This window comes from Ovis aries, chromosome 2 (genome assembly GCF_016772045.2).
Source record: "Ovis aries strain OAR_USU_Benz2616 breed Rambouillet chromosome 2, ARS-UI_Ramb_v3.0, whole genome shotgun sequence".
Taxonomy (NCBI): Eukaryota; Metazoa; Chordata; class Mammalia; order Artiodactyla; family Bovidae; genus Ovis; species Ovis aries.
The window spans coordinates 104,341,723-104,362,345 of record NC_056055.1 but is presented as its reverse complement, the minus strand read 5'-3'; the positions used below and the strand labels follow the sequence as shown (position 1 = coordinate 104,362,345).

At 44.0% G+C, this 20,623-nt stretch overlaps 1 protein-coding gene across 5 annotated transcripts in view; it reads right to left on the bottom strand.

Annotated features, from left to right (window-relative positions):
* MSRA (methionine sulfoxide reductase A) overlaps positions 1 to 20,623 on the bottom strand; it is a 373,287-nt gene that overhangs the window by 57,814 nt on the left and 294,850 nt on the right. Inside the window, exon 6 of one of the 5 annotated variants that reach the window (XM_027964611.3) lies at positions 196 to 2,089. The exons of the other annotated variants lie outside the window; for them this stretch is intronic. Within the exon in view, the coding sequence (XP_027820412.1) occupies positions 2,042 to 2,089 (48 nt within the window). The 3' untranslated portion in view covers positions 196 to 2,041. Of the gene's footprint in view, positions 1 to 195; positions 2,090 to 20,623 lie in introns of those variants that run through there. 5 annotated transcript variants of the gene reach the window in all.

Genomic DNA, 20,623 nt, shown 5'->3' with positions numbered 1-20,623 from the left:
GAATAATAAGGCGTGAATATACATCATCACGGATGGAGCATGGTGGGGCCTGGAGGACAGACAGATGAAGGACAAAGGGAACTCGAGTTTCCAGTTTCCTGCAGAGATGCACCGTTCCCTTCTGGAACTGAGGGCCTGACACAGGAGCCTGACGGATTCCCCGTGGGTCAAGGGGCGGGGTGGGGGTGGTGGTGCAGTGTCTCATGCCTTCCCCTCCAGAGATGTAAGCCACGCTTGACCGTGTTCCCAGGTTTCCCAAGAACCTGGTTCAAACCCCCGAGATAGGATCAGAATGGATCCCTGGCTTGAAAATAAATCGGGAACTGCAGTGCTTCAAGCACAGAATTAGCCGGGAGGCAAAGACATCTAAAGGAAGCCGGGTGAGGATGAGAGGCGCGTGGACATTTCTGGGGGAAAAATGCTGTGCGTGCTGTGCATCACCAGCCACCAAATGTGAACCGCAGCAGTGAGAGAGGCTGGCGAGGGTCCCTGAATACATTTCTTGTGAGTTCTCTCAACACCAAATGGATTAAAAAAAAAATTTTTTTTTTCCTCCTGAGATGCCGCAAAAATCAGCATGTCCTTCTGTTGTTTCAAAAATGACATTTAAGCGGCAGTGAGGCTGACTGTACTGGGGCGGGGGAGGGGGCAGTGGCAGGGATGGCTGAACAAAAGAACCGGGGGTCAGGAGGAGTGGGGTGGATCAGGGACAGCTTAGCTTGGTGGAGGGACCTGGACAGGAGGGGACGAGAAGGGCTGGGAGGCTGGGAGGGAAATCGGGACTGGCACGCATGAGCCTGATTTTCCAGCCTCTGAAGCAACTTTTTGCAAAAGGGCCCCCATCGGAGACCACCCTCCCCTTGGAACACAATTTGGGGGCAAGTGAGAGAGGGGGCTTCTCTGAGTCTATGAGGACTGCTTGGTTAGGAGTCACGTCTATAAAAAGAGCCCATCACATGTATGCAGAGAGAATAGTTGAGGCACAAAAAACTCAGACATGGGTATGGAGCTGAGAAATGGTAGGGTGACCCCTCCCCTCATATCCCACCCCCCACATTGTTAAAGACCCATACCCATGGGCTCGGTTTGGGTTTCTTTGCTTACGGATCACTGTGAATGGGTATCTCTGATTTGTTTTAGTGGCTGTAGATGTATTCATACGGACCAATACATCCAGACAGCACAGAATGAAAACAGGGGTGAAGGCCCACCCAAGGGGGTCGGGGGAGTGAGAACAGATATCACTATTTGTCATAGGCAAGTGGTAACATTTTCATTGGCAGGTTGCTCTTGTTCAGTCACTGTCTTGTCCAACTCTTTGTGACCCCATTGACTGCAGCACACCAGGCTTCCCGGTCCTTCACTATCTTGTGAAGTTTGCTCAAACTCATGTCCTTTGAGTCGATGATGCCAAGAGTTCCCAAATAAGGATGATTATTTGTGTCAGACACCAGGTGCTTTACATATATTATTACAATTAATCCTGCAGCAATAAAGTGATGAAGGGATTTTCATAACCCACTTTATTGGTGAATAAACTAAGACTCAAAGAGCTTAACTAGCTTGTTGTAGTCTCATAGCTGGTTAGGACAAAGCCAGATGGGAATGCTAGGCTCTCTCACTCCAAGTCCAAGATTCTTCCTTGTTTCCTCATAAACAAAAGATTTGAGAGCAGTGAAACAATGACATAGGAGGTAAGAGAAAGATAAATCCCCTATCTCACATGAAGGAAACTACTTCCCTTCCCAGGGAGGCAATGGGAAGGGGAAAAAAAGAGTAAGACACAGCTTTGCTTTGATAGATGACAGTGTGATATTAATAAGTTGTAAGTTTAAGACAGATAAATTAGGGAGACATTTTTCACATTATCAAAGTTGCCTTTACTTCACAAAGTGATTTTCTTAAGAGTTACTTTAGGTAAATGGCATCCAATGTACATTCAAACTAAGTGACAAATAAAAATCTTTCACATGTAACTTTGGACAAAGACAGGCAGACTCCTGAGAAGAGAGAAAAAAATATAAGCCCTTAAATGTGTCTCTCAGCAGTAGTTTTGTTTGCATTCAGAACTTCCAGTCTTCCAAGAATCCTGAAAGAAAGAAAGTGAAAGTGAAGTCGCTCAGTCATGTCCGACTCTTTGCGACCCCATGGACGCAAAGAGCCTACCAGGCTCTTCAGTCCATGGAATTCTCCAGGCAAGACTACTGGAGTGGGTTGCCATTTCCTTCTCCAGGGGATCTTCCCAACCCAGGGATCAAACCCGGGTCTCCAGCACTGCAGGCAGACGCTTTACTGTCTGAGCCACTATGGGCACAACTGTGAAGTAGCTAACTTTGCCTTTGAATCATCCATTACTTTTAAGAACATTGTGTTTACGTTGGTAAAGAATCCTAACCAAGTGCAAAAATAGGCTTATGTGCCCCCAATATCTAGAACACAATGTTCTTAAAAGTAATGGACGATTCAAAGGCGAAGTTAGCTACTTCACAGTTGTACCCATTGCCACAACCACCAAACTGTAGATATAGCTTGAAAGGCTGTAAGAAAAGACATAGACCCACAAGTCCCAAGTACAAGTCCCTCAGACAAAAGGTTAACGAACTTTAGATTCCAACCCCAGAGCCCTTCAGCCAAGCAGAAACACAGCACTATTAATAGGAGTCGTGACAGCTAAGGCAGTCACTGACCTGGGCTGGATCTCCCCCCAGCACGTTGCATTTCAAAAGGCCTGTTATCTCAGAGAAGGCTGCACTGTCTCTGTAATTATGTCTCCAAGAAACAATGCTCTTCTCCTTGCATTTCAGAGAGTGGCCCTGCTAAAGGTGTAGGAACTTAACCGTGAGCCACAGAGCCTAAGAGGATGAAGGCAGAGGCCACAGGGGAGCTGTCCAACTCTATTGGCTGGATGAGAGATGAGGATGTTTAGGGGGTTGAAAATAGCTTTAATTAGGGACCTAAGCAAAGAAGCAGATAAATCATAAATTGCTTCAACAGACAAAGGAACTGGGAGTTACAAGCTTGCCCAACTGCTTCCCATCCTGGTTGTGGTTCAAAGTGGCAGGCTGTGAACTCCAAAAGCCAATTCAACATTTGCAACTCATTATCTCCATGTAACAGGCAGTAAAGAGACACTGTCCTCCCACTAGATGATGAACTCCTTTAGCACCAGACACAGACCCTGTGTTCCTGCTGTCCCAATGAACACAAGTGTGTTTGGAAATAGGACGAGTTACCAAAAGCACCTCTAGATTAGAATCCCAAGGCAAGGGAATAAAAAAAAATTTAAAATGTATGATTCGAGACAATTTTCCTGAATTTTTTAAATTTGAAAATACACATTGAAAGAGCTCACCTCATACTTGAAACTCTCTCAACCCAGAACTATCAACATCAAGACATGATGCGATAAAATTATAGGATTTTAATAAAGATAAAGAAAAATATCCTTATAATATTGTAAGGGAAACAAAATTAGACTATCACATGATTTTTGATAACAATATTTGTGCTAAAAAAAACTAGACTACTTTATTTTTAATACCTATATTTATGATAGTTAAAGAAAAAAGTCGGTTAAGGATTTTATACCCAGCAAAATGGACTTCATGTAGGAAGAGCACAAACTGTTATCAACACTCATGAATTCAGAGAATATTGTTTCCATAAAATGAACACTAAGGAATCTACTAAAGAATTAGTTTCAGACAAAAATGACTAAATTGGCATCAACATAAGGACAGTGAATGTTAAGTATATATCTACCTATAGAACTAAAGCTAAATGAGGGTTAAAAGGAATAGACTATAGTATATATTGACTATATGATTAATAATACAAATATAACTAGAAAAACTGGGAGGATGGAAGAGAATTTGGAGCTTTACAAATTTAGCTATTTTCAGTAATTATAGTTGATGGTGGTAGTATTGTTATTATTATTATTCTGAGACTTTTGTAATAATTATGAGATGTTCTAATTCTAGTTCCGTGTTTTTAAGAACCAGGACACTTGGTTTGAAATAAAGGAGATACAAATGCAATATAAAAGTTAAGTAAAACATCTATAGTTTTGAATCTGAATCTGAAATGGTTTGAACTTATAGAATATTTGATCTCACTCATATTACACCAGAGAAGGTAATGGCACCCCACTCCAATACTCTTGCCTGGAAAATCCCATGGATGGAGGAGCCTGGTGGGCTGCAGTCCATGGGGTCGCGAAGAGTTGGACATGACTGAGCGACTTCACTTTCACTTTTCACTTTCATGCATTGGAGAAGGAAATGGCAACCCACTCCAGTGTTCTTGCCTGGAGAATCCCAGGGACGGGCGAGCCTAGTGGGCTGCCGTCTATGGGGTCGCACAGAGTCGGACACGACTGAAGCGACTTAGCAGCAGCAGCAGCAGCAGCATATTACCCATGTGTATGCTATGTCTGCTGAAAAGCTAGAAACAAGGATCAGCCCAGTTAGGAATGAGCATACAGAGTATCCAGATTGTGGTCTTGAAATACCTTTTCCTATTATCAGAAACCAGGCTTCTTGCAGAAGTGGTTGATTCCAAACCTGGGGCAGGAGATACACAACGTGAGTCTGGAGCATATTCAAATATCAGATAGGTAGAAAGATCAGAAACTTAGAAAGATCACAAACTTCCCGAGGTCACATCAAAGGGGACCCAGGAACCAACTGAAGAGGCCCCAAATGGCAATGGATTGAAATCCATCAAAAATGTGTAAATCCATAAGTTCATAATAATATTTTAAAAGAACTAATTGGTTACATTTCAAGGATGTGTGAGTGTGCATGCTCAGCTGCTTCAGTCACATCCATCCCTTTGCAACCCTATGGACTGTAGCCCACCAGGCTCCCTTGTCCATAGGATTCTTCGAGCAAGATACTGCAGTGAGTTGTCATTTCCTTTTCTAGGGGATCTTCCCAATCCACGGATCAAACCTGAATCTCCTGTGTTGCAAGTGGGCTCTTTACCCATTGAGGCACCTGGGAAGCCCCATTTTAAGCATGACAGGAAGCCAATGTGTTATCTTGAAAACTGGATATATAAATGAGCTGGATATTTATCCTGCCTTTCCTGTAAGAACTGTACCGTCGGGTGGCCAAGCGATAGAAAAATGGAAGCTTCTCCGTTTGGAAGCATTAAAAAATTATCACAGCCAGTAAATGAAAACAAAATTATAGAGTGAGAATTACATCATTTTTCAGCCTTCAGGCAAGTGGTGGATCTAGACATTAAGCACCACTGAGTGCTAACATGAAAAAAGCAGAAACCACATGTTACATGCTTCCTGATGAAAAACATCACCACCGTGCTAAAGAGGTTGAAACTGAGTCTGCTCAAGTCTCTGGAAGCAGCTGCCAGGGTGCAGGAAACACAAAAGACAGAAGGACACGTTGAACTGAGAACTGCGCCACAAATATAGAAGCTTGTGTAACTCTAGAGATTTAAAATGCCTGAGTCCTTCCCCAGAAAAAGTGTAAGGAAAGAAAGGGACGGAGGGGATGCTGCAGCTTTTAAGAGAAATTTCAAACACGATTTTTTTTTTTTTTTTGGTAAACTGGCATACCTAAAAAACAGCAGTGAAATGCAGAAAAAAGTGTGGAGGCTTCTCAAAACACTAAAAATAAGACTACCATGTGACTCAGCTGGGTGTATATCCGAAAAAACCCCCAAAACACTAATTTTAAACGATACATGCACCCAACGTTCACAGCAGCATTATTTACGATAGCCAAGAAGTAACCTAACTGTCCGTCAGCAGATGAATGGATGAAGAAGATGTGATATATATGTGGGTATGTTATATATGTACACATACATGTATATTTGTTGTTCAGTCGCTCAGTTGTGCCTGACCCTTTGCGACCCCATGGACTGCAGCACGCCAGGCTTAAACGCATACATGCATACCAAGGAATTCAGTCGTACGAAAGAATGAAACTTTGTCACTGGCAACATCATGAAGGGACCTGGAGGCTATTATGACATGAAATAAGTCAGACAGATAAAGACAAATACTACATGACATCACTTATACGTGGAATCGAAAAGGTGCAACAAACTAGTGAATGTAACGAGAGAGAAAGACGCTCACAGATACAGAGAAGAGACTGGTGGTGACCAGCAGGTAGAGGAACGGGGGAGGGGGGAGATAGGAGGAGGGGGTTACAGGTATAAACTATTATGTACAAAGTAAGTTACAAGGATATATTATATTGCACAACAGAGGGAATATATACGTAATTTTATATGTAACATTATATTTATATATTTTATGATACATTTATATACTTTATACATTTTATAATAACTATAAAGGGAATATAACCTTTAAAATTGTGAATCACTATACTATACACCTTAAAATTATATTATATTGTATATCAACTATATTTCAATTAAAAAAAACATATATATATATACACACAGTAAAAAAATAGTGGGGAAGGCACACTAAGCTGACAAAGCTACAAATAAATCCAAGAGAGTGATTACCATAAAAGTTGAGAAGGGTGGCGAGGACTATGATTGTAATGGACAATGGAGGAGCTTCCAGGGTAGCTGACAAAGTGTCATGGGAACAAACATGTTTGCCTTATAGAAATTCACTAAGCTATGGATTTGTTTAGTATTGCTTTCTGTATTTGTTTTATTTCGCAACATGAAGGTGAAAACAAATCTTTAAAAATTCCAACAGCAATCAATTTTAAAGAATGTTCAGAATGCTTTAAACTCTTTATGGAAAAAAAAAAAACAAACAAGCAATCAGGTTGCCGACTAAAGAGTAGGGAATGTCCAGATTTCATGGCTGTAGCCACTCAACCTGCACGGCTGGGACCACTTAATCTTTTAGCTCCTCAGATAAGGTAAGGAGCTTCTGGTCAGCAGTTGGCAGACTAGGCTGCTGGCCCCACCCTGACCATTGTGAACAAGCCTTTTTTCAAAACCCAGTTGTAGCCTGGCTTACAAGATTTCTTGTTGCCACAAACCCAGTTTCAGTGGGAAAAGGACAGACTTTATCATCTCCAAATCTCTAAGAAATTGGTTTCCTGGGACTTCCCTGGTGGTCCAGTGGCTAAGACTCTAGGCTCCCAATGCATGGGGCCCAGGTTCAATCCCTGGTCAGGGAACTAGCATCCACATGCCGCCATGAAGACCTGGCACAATAAATACTAAAAAGAAAGAGATCGGGTTTTGGTGACTGTTGGGTCACCCTGATGCAGGCCATCTGCCTGGCTGAACCTCTGACTATTCCCCAGTTCTGGAAGTCCTCCCCCAGGAACGCCAACCATCTACGTCCTGAAGGAGCCCGTCAGGAGTCTGAAGCTGGCCTCTAGTCACCTTTCAGACACTGCCTCTCTCCAAGCCGCCCTGAGAGCCCAGGGTATGACGGTCCTGCTGCAGCTCAGGCCCTTCTGCTGTTACTCATGCTCTGAGGACTTCATTCAGTAGGTAAACCTCCCCAGCTTCACTGCAGTATCTTCCTCACCCCACCCATGTCAGCTTTTTTCCAGCCCTCATGCGTGACTCACGGTCAAAGACTCATAAATTTGCAGATCTGAAAATGCCATCGGACAGATCATCTTTTAGAAATTACCTCACTTACTTTTGTTAGGAAACTGAGCATCAAAGAATGGATGGCAGGTTTGGCAGACCCCACATTTAATTGATATGGCTTGAATTAGACCCAGGATTCTCTGACAATGACTTTCTCACCCCTCCATCTCTACCCATCCTTGGCCATTGCCTCTTTTTAAATGTGCATTAATACTCGGCACTTCCACGCAAGTTGACATTACCGCCATGCCAGGAATGATGCTGGGTGGGCAGAGGTGGTGCTGGGGGCTGGGAGGGTCTTTTGGTGCTACAGGGACACACGGCCCTGCCCTACCACAAATAAAGGTTTACAGGAAGAGCAATAAACAAGAAGTTTATTACCAAGCAGCATGCTAAATGCAGACACAGACTCTCTCATTGACCATACTCTACTCAGACTCCCCTGAACACTTTTCCAACCAGACCTGACTCTTAGATATCTGTGTTCATCTCTGCATCATCCAATTTTATTAAGAGAAAGAATCCTGCTAAATCAGTTGAACAGACCCTCCCAACCTCACTAAGTGATCACCTTTGACATATGATCAGGTTCCTCATTATCCCCCATCCCACAGGTGATGCCTGAGCATCTGTCCTGCCTTCAGCAAGAATCTTGATAGCTTGGTTTAAGCAGAACCCCCCATTTATCCCTGATGTTTCCTCTCAGTAATTTTCTATGCACTGACCCCCACCCTGCTCCCTGACTATAAACTCCCATTTGCTCATGCTGCATTTGGAATTGAGTCCAATCTCTGCCCCACTGCAAGACCCCCATTGCAGTGGTCCCTATATCTCCGCCATGGACCCCTTGAATAAAGTCTTCCTTACCACCTTCAACAAATGCCATGGATAGACAGCTAGTGGGAAGTTGCTATATAACACAAGGAGCCCAGCCTGGTGCCCTGTGATGACCTAGAGGATGGGGGGAGGGGTGGAAGGAAGGCTCAAGAGGGAGGGAATATATAGGTAGTTACGACTGATTCAAGTGGTTGCATGGCAGAAACCAACACAACATTGTAAATAAATTATCCTTCAGTTAAAAAATAATTTTAAAATGTCATGAAGACTTCTTTCTATAACAATACCAAAGTATAGACATGACGTGGTGCTGTGGGCATACACATATCAAAAGCTATGAAGTGTGCATGCCCATATATGCAGCAATCCTCCTTCTTGGAACTTGTCCCAGTTAAACAATCACGGACGCATGAAAGGATGTCACTACACGTATGCACACCACAGCAGTGTTTACGATTGTGAAATGTCCAACAATTGTGAAATGACATTGTTTAAATTAACTGTGGTATATCTATTCAGTGCAAACTATATAGTCAAAAAATAATATAGGAAAATAACATGAAATGATATGAAAAGACACTCGTGAAATACTGATCAGTGAAAACACATACAACAAAATAGAATGTAAACCAAGATTCAGTCATTTAAGGTACTCATTCCCACAGAGAAAGGAACAGAACATATATACCAAAATGCTTTAAAATATCATTATTAAAGGTAATTCTTACTCTCTTTGTGTTTTCCACAATAAACATACATCCGTGTGTAATAAACAATTAAAACTTTCTTCCTCTAGAATAAACTTAGAAACTTGTCTGAGTCTCTCTCACTCATTCTCACTTATGCATCCTCAGATTTGTGCTCTACACTTGAATCTTGCCAACAGCGTGGATTCCACCAACTTCGAGATCAAGTCCAAAGCAAACACACTAGAATTCATGTCTTAACAGGACCTTGAGCTAGCTCTTCTCTGCAACTTAGAAGATGAGCTTTCCTAAGTACAAAAAAAAAAAAATCTTTATTCAGGGTTCTTAAAAAAAACACACACACAATAAACTTAAACTCTAGTGCTAACCAAAGATATGCAAAACAAAATAAAATGCTGTTTTATGCTTCCCATATTGGCAAACATTAGAAACAATGATAACACTTGGGGCTGGTAAGACTGTAATAAGAAGTATTGCAATGCACCACACTGAATACTACACACTTCTGAAAGTTAACCCATTTAAAAAAAGAAAAAGAATTAGTTTTACCATTCCTTATAGCACTTAGGGAAATTTTCTTAGACATAGGTTTCCTGCTTTCCATTAATAATAAAGTTGTTTGCATCCATCTTTAAAGTCCTTTGTCTCATCATTTTTCTTTATGATTTTTCAAATGCAGTTTGCTAAGACATGTCACAAGACATGGGAAGATAGCTGCTTATTTATCTCTTATTACTGTCCTGCGTGGCACTCAAAAAAATTTTCCAAATGGAACTGCTACCTGCGTGGCATCTTATAACGGAGAAGGGTTCTGGCAGATGCAGAGACCTAGAGAGGAATAGTCACTAGTTGCAGATCTTCAGTAGAGGGCAGCCCTTTGAAGTCTTAAAGACAGTTGCAGAGCTGGAAAAGTAGTACTTAGGAAAGCATTAAAGAACAGACGTTACCCAGAAGATTCTCTCTGATCAAGGCAAAATCATCCATGCGGCTCTGCAGGAGACACTGACCATTCGTTTTAATACACCGACCCACTGACCATTCGTTTTAATATGCAGACCCTCTTCCAATATTGGGAGACACGGGTGGGAGGAAAGGGTTCTCCAAACACTCCATTCAGGGGTCTGCCTGGTGGCATCAGTAACAAATCAGCGAAGCGATTTATTTCCTTTATTGATATTTTAGCAGGCACGCCTAAACAGAAAGCTATCAGCAAGGGTACAAGAAGCGCAGACTCTCTCCTCCAGGAATGGGCTATTCGCAAACTACCTTGAGTACTGCTCTACTTCCGCATTCTTTGTCTCATGGGGAGAGGCACTGTGCCTGTGTGTGCATGCGCAGGCCCTGGTTCTGGCCCAACATGGAGGGAGGGAGGCTAAGGCTCCTGCTCTCCTCCACCCACCCAAAGGGAGGTAGGGATCATAACGACTTCAACTGCGGAAGCACCCCCCCCAACCGCCGCCCCGCCCCGCCCCGCCAAAGACAGCTCAGATGGGCAATGAAGAGGAGGCGATGTGGCTCTGATATTCTGCAGGGCGGAGCTGATTTTTAAAGTGAAAGAAAAAGAGTCGAGTCCCTCTTCTCCCCCTAGTTGTTGACTCTCCAAAACACTGGGTCTGGCGCGGGTTCTGATCCCTGGAGTTTGATGCACGTTTGATTCACAGACTGCTGCGTGTCTGCACCAGATGGCCTCGAGTTAATGAACACAAACTCATCCCTTTTGCTCACCAGGGAAATGTGCAGCTCAATCTGATTTGTACTCTCCAACTAAAAATATTTGAGTATTTTTAGGGAGCATTTTACTGAGACAAAATGGCACTTCAGGAAAGCATTAAAAGAACAGAGACTAACCAGCAAATTGCAACTGCAGTCTCCTAAATGTTGATAACCCAGCTCTCAGATTAGCCTTTAACCAAAATTAAAGTAATACACTATGAACTGCCCAGGAATGATAGCTCCTTCCTGCCTTCCCACCCCATTTCTCTTTACCAACCCCCTGCCCTGCCCCAAGCTGAACTTGTGGTCCCAAAGCACAATGTAGAATTCATTCCAAACACAAGATATTCTCATTTGCATACTAGCAAAAACATTTGTCACAGGGTACACACACACACACACACACAATCTTTTCACATGTTCTTTTAATCTATATGTTCTTACCTATAACAACAATTTTAGGATTCAGAAAAAAATTCGTTAACTCTACGAGATCTCCATCTTGCCCAACTGGGATAGAACTTGGTTCAACTAAGTGATTTCCTGGTCATCATCACCAGCAAACAAAATAGTGGGCTCCTAATAAAGAATCAGGGAACAGGAAGCTGTTCAGTATAGATCCCTTGCTCCCTTCTCTAAACTCCCCCACTTCCTGCTATCTGACTAAATCTTAGCAATTCAGCATACAAACATTAAAGTCATAGCTTCGAAAGTCAGCTCTATTCTGGTCTCTCTCCCAGCAAAGCTGACAGCCACAAATCGAGTTCTTTTCTCTTGAACTGTGACCACTGGTTCATCCAAGGTCCAGACAAACTCCTTATATCCGTGAAACTTGGGTCTCAAGTGAGAGCTGGTTTAAAAATGTTCAATCTCAGGCCCCATCCCAAACCTTCTGAATCCACGTCTGCATTCATTTTAACAAGATCCTCCGGTGATTCCTACATAGATGTAAGCTTGAAAAGCATGGCCTTATTGTCATCTAATCAGGAATGTAAAAGTGAAAGTGTCAGTCGCTCAGTCGTGTCTGACTCTTTGCAACCCATGGACTGTAGTTCACCAGGCTCCTCTGTCCATGGGGTTTTCCAGGCAAGAATACTAGAGTGGGTTGCCATTCCCTTTTCCAGGGGCTCTTCCCAACCCAGGAATTGAACCTAGGTCTCCTGCATTGCAGGCAGATTCCTTACCGGCTGAGCTACCAAGGAAGCCCGTAATCATGTATAACAATGAATCCAGATCACAAGTGTTCTTACAGGTTGCACTGTCTTTGTGGGGAAGTAGTTTAGCTATCTAGAACTGTTCCTTCTAAAGATATTTTACAAGTACCAAGCTTGAACAAAAACCTTTGACTTTTTCAATAGTGATCATCTTTACAAAGTCTCTCTGCTGGTTAGAAGAAGAAAAAAAATCATCATTCATCATGAAGTGTTCTTGGTATGGAGGGAGGAGAAGCATACTGTTTTTCACTTGAACGGATGAGCTTGAAAACAGGGTGTCACTACTAAGAGATAAACTTCCAGGGAAGGATCTCCGGCTTCCTTTGGCAAGATGTCTTCTGACTCACAGCCTTCTCCTGCTTGGGCAGCTTAAACGAGGTTCTCTTTGCAGCCAATTTCTGGAGCAGGTGCACAGAACTTACAGGAAATAACAGTTCTGTGCGCTGGTTTAAAAAACATACTCTTTGCCATCTTAGTTGGGAGCCACCAGCAGGAGGGGCAGGGAGAAGGCCTCAGTGGACTTCAGAAGCTCCCACTTAACCCTTCCCTGCCCAGTTGACTGTAGCAAAGGGTTGAGAGAGTCTGAAATGACAGATCCAGCGAAGACGCACAAGAAGGAAGCTTGTTGCTGTGAAGCAGGGGCCTCTGCAGGCACTGCTATGAGGAGTGAGCTGCTGGGGGCTTGGTCTCCATGCTGCTCAGCTCAGGTAGGGGGGCTGCCTGCTGCATAACAGACCATCATGCCTGGGTCAGAACAAGGAAGCTTGTTGCTGTGAAGCAGGGGCCTCTGCAGGCACTGCTATGAGGAGTGAGCTGCTGGGGGCTTGGTCTCCATGCTGCTCAGCTCGGGTAGGGGGGCTGCCTGCTGCATAACAGACCATCATGCCTGGGTCAGAACAAGGAAGCTTGTTGCTGTGAAGCAGGGGCCTCTGCAGGCACTGCTATGAGGAGTGAGCTGCTGGGGGCTTGGTCTCCATGCTGCTCAGCTCGGGTAGGGGGGCTGCCTGCTGCATAACAGACCATCATGCCTGGGTCAGAACAAGGAGGAACTAGTTACAAGCCCACTCAGCTCTGGGGCCAAAAACTCCAACCCTGCAAATATGAGAGTCGCTTTCTGGATCCCATTTCAACACCAGCTGCTGCTAAGTTCCAATTTGGTGAAACAACTTTGGGAGTTCTGGACTAATTTAACTCAGAAATTCACCCTGACCATAGAATGACAGGATGTCACAGCAGAAAGAACCTTGTATGAACCTCTGATCCAGGGGTTTCAGGTCCAAATGCCTCTAGAGGGCACCAAGAGCAGTAAATAGGAGTTCCGTGAGGAGGATCTAGAAACTGGACGGTCCAGTTCTGCGACCACTGGACACTGGTGGCAGCTGAACACCTTGTATGTGGCTAGTTCAAAAGGACACGTGCTGTAAGTAGAAAATACAATGCTTTTCCAAAGCACAGAAGAAGAAAATAAGTAAATAGCTCGTTAATAAGTTTTATATTAATTTAATGAAAGTATGTTGCATATATTGGGTTAAAGAAATGATTAATTTCTCTGGCTTCTTTCTAATGTTTTTAATGTGGATGCTGCTGCTGCTGCTGGTAAGTTGCTTCAGTCGTGTCCGACTCTGTGCGACCCCATAGACGGGAGCCCACTAGGCTTCCCCGTCCCTGGGATTCTCCAGGCACGAACACTGGAGTGGGTTGCCATTTCCTTCTCCAATGCATGAAAGTAAAAAGTGAAAGTGAAGCCGCTCAGTCATGTCTGACTCTTCGAGACCCCATGGACTGCAGCCTACCAGGCTCCTCTGTCCATGGGATTTTCCAGGCAAGAGTACTGAGTGGGGTGCCATAGAAAACTTTAAATGACGTATGTGACTCAGTTTGTGATTCACATCATATTTCTATGGGACATTGCTGGTCTGCAGCAATGGGGAAGCATGGAGACTACAGCCAACCACAAAGCAGATGCCTTCTGAAAGCATTAAAACTCAAGATTAAAGCAAATGAGAAAAAAGAAGACAACACATCAAATTCCACTCGCAAGTCACTGGTTTGTGACTAACAATTTTTTTAAAAAAGAGAGACAGTGTCCCAATAGTTCTTTGGTTAACATAAAGTCTAAAATGAAAAGCCAAGTCTCCAATTTTCCTATAGAGGCTTGTTTGCTGTTGCTGCTGCTGCTAAGACACTTCAGTCGTGTCCGACTCTGTGTGACCCCACAGACGGCAGCCCACCAGGCTCCCCTGTCCCTGGGATTCTCCAGGCAAGAACACTGGAGTGGGTTGCCATTTCCTTCTCCATAGAGGCTTGTTTAACAAAGTCAAAGGTTTAAATAGCAACTTGAAGGGAACCTGTGACCTTCCATTAGTCCCTTCACCAGTCTGGCGGTTTGTGCCTGTAGACTGAGGCATGCTTTGATCTGAATGTGCCCCGTCCCCAAAATCATATATTAGAAATCTAATCTCGAAGTTGATGGTGTTAGGAGGTGGGACTCTGGGAGTGATTAGGAAGGTGATTGATTGTGTGTGTACGTGTGTGCTGTCTCATCCGACTATTTGAGATCCCATGGACAGCAGCCCACCAGGCTCCTCTGTCCACGGGATTTCCCAGACAAGAAAACTGGAGTGGGTTGCCATTTCCTTCTCCAGAGGATCTTCCTGAGCCAGCGCTCAAACCCATGTCTCCTGCCCCTGTATTGCAGGCAGACTCTTTACCACTGAGACACCAGGGAAACCCAGGTGTAGCGTAATAGGAGTTTACAAAGGGAACTAAGGTACGGCCTCTTTATGGTCAAGAGTTACAGGGAGAGAGACACACATTCTCAAGGTATATCACCAAGGTCATGGGTGCAAATGTGCAAATAGTAGCAGATGAGCAGGAGGCAATGTGGTTGCAGAGGAGAAGGCAACACCACAGGGAGTTAGGGGTGGCATCTTTGAAGAGTTGGGTTTTAAATAAATCTTGAAGAATGAAAAAAAAAATGGAGAAGGGATAAAGATATTCTAGGCAGTGGGAACAGTACGTATAAAAGCATATGACGGTGCAACCAAGGAGAATGGGGAGGAGCACAGTGGACCAGGGAGATGTTTTATTGCATAAACCGTGCACGTTATTAAAAACCATTAGAAATAACTGCCTTGCAACTCCTGACAGCAAAGGTGAATTTGCCAGCGGTGTAAATGTTGATGCCACCAAAAGCAATATCTAAATATAAACTTTTGCAATTTAAGCAATAAATGCATTCTGGTTTACTGTAATTGTTTTTGTTGATGATGATCATGTACAATTTTCATTATCTAATCATGTTTTAAAATGAATAGATGTATTGCGTGCGATTGTTCAGATTTGGTAGGCATTCTTTTCTTTTTTTTTTGGCAGGCATTCTTTTCATTCCATTTTCTTAGGCCAGCATTCTACACTGTGCTGGCACTCTCTATGTTAGATGCAGAAATCCAAGAACTAAGATACCAGGTAGGCAAGTTCTTTCAGATAGTACAGTTGGAAAACCTGGCTTAAAACTCAACATTCAAAAGATGAAGATCATGGCATCCGGTCCCATCACTTCATGGCAAATAGATGGGGAAACAATGGGAACAGTGAGAGACTTTATTTTCTTGGGCTCCAAAATCACTTCAGATGGTGACTGCAGCTATGAAATTAAAAGATTCTTGCTCCTCGGAAGAAAAGCTATGACCAACCTAGATAGCATATTAAAAAGCAGAGACATTACTTTGTTAACAAATGTCCATATAGTCAAAGCGATGGTTTTTCCAGTAGTCATGTATGGATGTGAGAGTTGGACTATAAAGAAAGCTGAGCACTGAAGAACTGATACTTATCAAACCAGTCAATCCTAAAGAGAATCAATCCCGAATATTCATTGGAAGGACTGATGCTGAAGTTCCAATACTTTGGCCACCTGATGTGAAGAGCTAACTCATTAGAAAAGACCTTGATGCTGGGAAAGATTGAAGGCAGGAGGAGAAGGGGACGACAGAGGATGAGATGTTTGGATGGCATCCCCGACTCGATGGACAAGAGTTTGAGCAAGCTCCAGAAGTTGCTGATGGACAGGGAAGCCTGGCATGCTGCAGTCCATGGGGTTGCAAAGAGTCAGACACGACTGAGCAACTGAACTGACCAGAACAAGCCACAGTGCCACCGTCCCCTCCTTTCCCACCGTGCTGGCCTTTTGTCTCATGTTGCTCTGCTTCAGCCTGCTCTAGCCTACTGCCTCCCAGAGCCCGCTATCTGCTGGTCCCAAATTCTGGCAGCCTTCGCTCCTTCCCAGGATAACACAGAAGTGCCAACTGTTAATGAGTAAGGAAATCACTCAGTCTTTGCCCACCATATGAGAAGTGAAGGGTCCACGGATGCCCTGGTCCTCTTAGGGACCTCTACAAGCTTGGGACGCTGAGTGATGCTGGAGCTGCCCGAACACACACATATGCACGAATACACAGAACCAAACACAACACCACGAAGCAAGCAAATAAACAAAACACGAGGAAGACAAGGAAAAAAAAGGCTGAGTTATGATGCTGTGTCAGAGCAGCCTGTTAAATGGCTAGAATAAACCAAAACTTGAATTAGCTAAACACCTCCATTTTGAACAAAGGCTCCAGCCCAATGGTGGATTTGACCTTTTAGTCCCCCTCCTATTAAATTTAACTTCGTACAAACATGCCTTGACTGGCCAAACTTCCATAGGGTGAACTTAAAACACCAGAAGAAGAGTGTTTTAAGAGACTCTGAATAAGGTGTTGCTTTTAATTCTGCTATATTTTCATAGATAGGTTTATAATCTCATCATGCTATTTTTGAAAATACATTTACCAAATTCTCTACAAACAGTATCTGTAATAACAAATTACATTTGTATAGCTCTCTATCACTTTCAAGATTGTTCCAAGCACATTTGATTTCCACATTGTATGGAAGATGGAAAAGGGAGTGTGTGTATGTGTTCACTGGTGAGCCCGTGGATCATTCGGTCCAAGACTTTCCCTTTACTCTTGAGGAAAATGGAGCCTGTAATCACACACATACTTAGAAGCAGACTGGACATAAAAAGTATGTCTCGTGACTCTCAGGCTGGTCCTCTATACAATGCATTCCCATCCCACTGGCCAAAAGACCGAGGCCAAGAGTAAAGGAGAGACTGCATACTAATAGCCTCAATGCCTCACACCTACTCATACACACATTCTTGGGCAAGCCCCTCCCATACCAACTTTGAGCTTGAACATGTGATATGCTTCAGCCAATGGAGCTTCAGCAAAGTCAGCAGAGGTGTGGTTAGCACCAGGGCATAGCATGCTGCCACCACCACCCTGTGAGGCAATCCAGCCTGCTCTAACCTTATGGAGGAGGAAAGTCCTTGTGAAGAGAAAGAGGTCCAGACCTCCCAGCTCCCCAGCTGAGCCCAGCCACCATCTAAATATAGTCACATGGACGAGAAACAGAAAATTATTTTTGCTTGCAACTAGTAAGCTTCGGGGTGGTTTGTTATGCAGTGGTAGATAATTGATACACTAAGGAAAAAGAAATCTGTCCACGCCAGTCATTCACAGACCCAAGAGTGGATGTGTGGTCTTCAAAATCCACCACCTCACCCAGGAGTAGAGAATATTTTGCTGAACTGAGCTTCCCTGTCTTGGAAACTTGAGAATCCAAGTTCCAGGTTCACTCAAAATCACTGAGATCAGCTCGTCCAGCTGCTTGATGCTTTTTGATTCTCATTTTTTGCAACTTCCCCCTCCCCTCAAGGCCACAGCGTATGTTGGTTTGGCATGCCTAAGGGTGGAGGGAACCAGCCACCACTCTCTAGACCAGCATTAGAGGGGACAGTTGCTGAGACACCTTTGTACCCATGGGAAGAGGGACAACCCAGAGAGACAGAGGCCCTGTCCTCCCTCCTACAGCTCCAGGTACAAGGGACAGGGTGAGGACCCAGGTCTGTTCATCCAAAGCCAACATCTTTTAGAGGACACATGCTAAATCCTTTGTGAGAGGGAGAAGAAGCTCCAATCCCATGGCTCGGAGCTGATGATCCCACGTCAGTTCTGGGCGTGATGCTGCCAGCTGGGACTACAGGGTGTTATAGCTTCAAACACCTTTGGGTGACCAACAGCCACAAGAGGTGGCTCCCAGGGAGATACTCAGCAAGAATGAGGATGAGTTAATTTCTTCATTCCTTACTGATAGCTATTTATTTACAGGACATCACTTTAAAACCCCGGTCTTTTGTTGTCTGTGTGTTAATAAAGTCTTCAAATTCACCCATAGGGTTTAAAAACAATATTAACATTTTTTGCAACAGAAATCTGTTGACTTACATGTGAGGGCCACCAGGGACTTCCCCACCACCCCTGCAAGGAATGAGACATTACATTTACATTTGTTAAATGAGGAAAACTGGGTCACCTACCATCGCTGAATTCTCCTGTGAATTGATTAATAGACAATTAAAAAAGAGGTTTGGGAATGCAATTTGCAACAAGGAAGGTGCTATAGAAACACACATTCCACTTAGGGGGGAAGAAAAGAAAAAGACAAACATATGCTGCAAACAAGTTTTAATCATTATAAATCATGCTGCTGTTTATTCAAGTGTAATAATACTATGAGTTGGAGCACTAGGGATTTCATACCACCTTGAAAACACGGATCAAGCCAGCATGATGTACAGCATGATTGTTGGGTCTGACGTGTAAACTCATCGCATCTGATTTTAGCTCTGCCTTCAGTCTGCTGGGAAGGCAGAGAGAGATGGCACTCGCCGTGCAGCCTGGAAGCCCTGTGCTCTGCTCACTTGCTCAGCCAGCCTGGGGGTTGGCAGAAAGAGGAGCAATGGTGACCAGGGTTGTGGAAAGCAGCAGCAATTTCTGGGAGTGATGGCAGCTACTTGTTATTAATACAAACATACACCTCTAAGAGGGCATGGCAACCCACTCCAGTATTCTCGCCTGGAAAATCTCATAGACTGAGGAGCTGAGTGGGCTACAGTCCATGGGGTCACAAAGAGTGGACACGATTGAAGCGACTGAGCATGCGCACACACTTCCAAGATGTGGTGGTTTTGAAGCTAACAGAGGAGTATAAAAAGATTAACAAGTCAGGGGGTTCCATCAGAATGTAGTTACGGTTAATATTTACTGGATACTTCTCGAGATGCTTCTTCCTTTCTAAACATTATCTTATTTAATTTTCCAGCAAGCCCACCAGGTGAGTATTTTTATGATCCACATTTCATATGTGAGGACACAGAGGCCAGAGAAACTAAGAAACTTGCCCAAAGTCACCAGAAGCACAGCTGGGTTGGAACCCGGCTATCTTTCACTTGAGCCTGGGCCCTAAGCCACTAACCTGAGACGCAGGTCAAGTTCAGTCTTTTAAGCTCTTGGTCATGAACTCAGTTTGGCAACTGAGCTCTGAGGCCTTCGGAAGAGATCCTCCCAGCTGTATGGGTGAGTGGTTCAGTGACCTCTGCTTTGATTTCTGTGCTTCTCTGGGACAGATCAACAGGGCAGGACACACCCCAAGGGCACACCATCAGCAGTTCAGAGTGAAAAAGGGACCCATGAGTGCCCCTAACACTTTTTCCAGGGTCCACAAGGCCAAAACTATTGTCAAAGTATTAAGATCTATTTCCTTCTTTCACTCTCATTTTCTCACCAGTGAAGGGGGGATTTTCCACCTTCAGGAAGCTACAGGAAGCGTGATGACATCATCACTCTGATGGCTAATGGAACATGTGCTTATGTCTTTAAAACCTCAACGTTCATTCCTAATATGGTACTATCAATAGACACAATGCCCCAAAACAGATCACTGGGGTCCTCAATGATTTTTTAGCAGATTTTAGAGGTCCAGGGATCAAAAAGTCAGCGAATTGCTGCTCAAGTCACGCCTAGAAGACCAACGGAAACGAAATCGCCTAAAATCTCAAAGCCTGGAGAGCAGAATTTAAGAACAAAAAGGATCATTAGCTTTGGCACAGCTGATTACGAACGAGCCATTTTAACTCCTGGAGTGGAGCCGACCCAGCTGATTCACAGGCACAGAAGGAGAGTGGGACGGACAGCTGTGATGAGCACCTCGTGGGGCAGAGAGCGCCTCGGGGGCGCAGCTGACGTCAGGGGAGGAAATGTACTGGTGCAAAGTGAGTTATCAACACACCTCAGTGAGCAAGTGCTCCAGCCCAGCCCTTCCTCATCAACAGCTGAGTGTTTAGTGTCTCATTTGTCGAGCACATCATTTGCCGTGAAATGCCAACTGCTTATGTGACTCACGATTTCAGATTCCACTGAGGACAAGGTGCCAAGACACACCAAAGGGGAGAAGATGATTTCTACTGATCAAAGCTCTTCTGCAAACCAGGAGCTTGGAATACGCCATCTCATTTATTCTATACAGTACTCTTCCCAGGAACACATGATTAGGTTAAATCCATGTTGGAGATTAGGAAATTGAAGTTGACTGGTTCAGGGAGTCATCCAGGCTCAAACCCCCAAGAATGAGTCCTAAGTCTGAGGACTAAGGACTAGGGACACCCAAGACTAAGGGCTCAGCCACTAT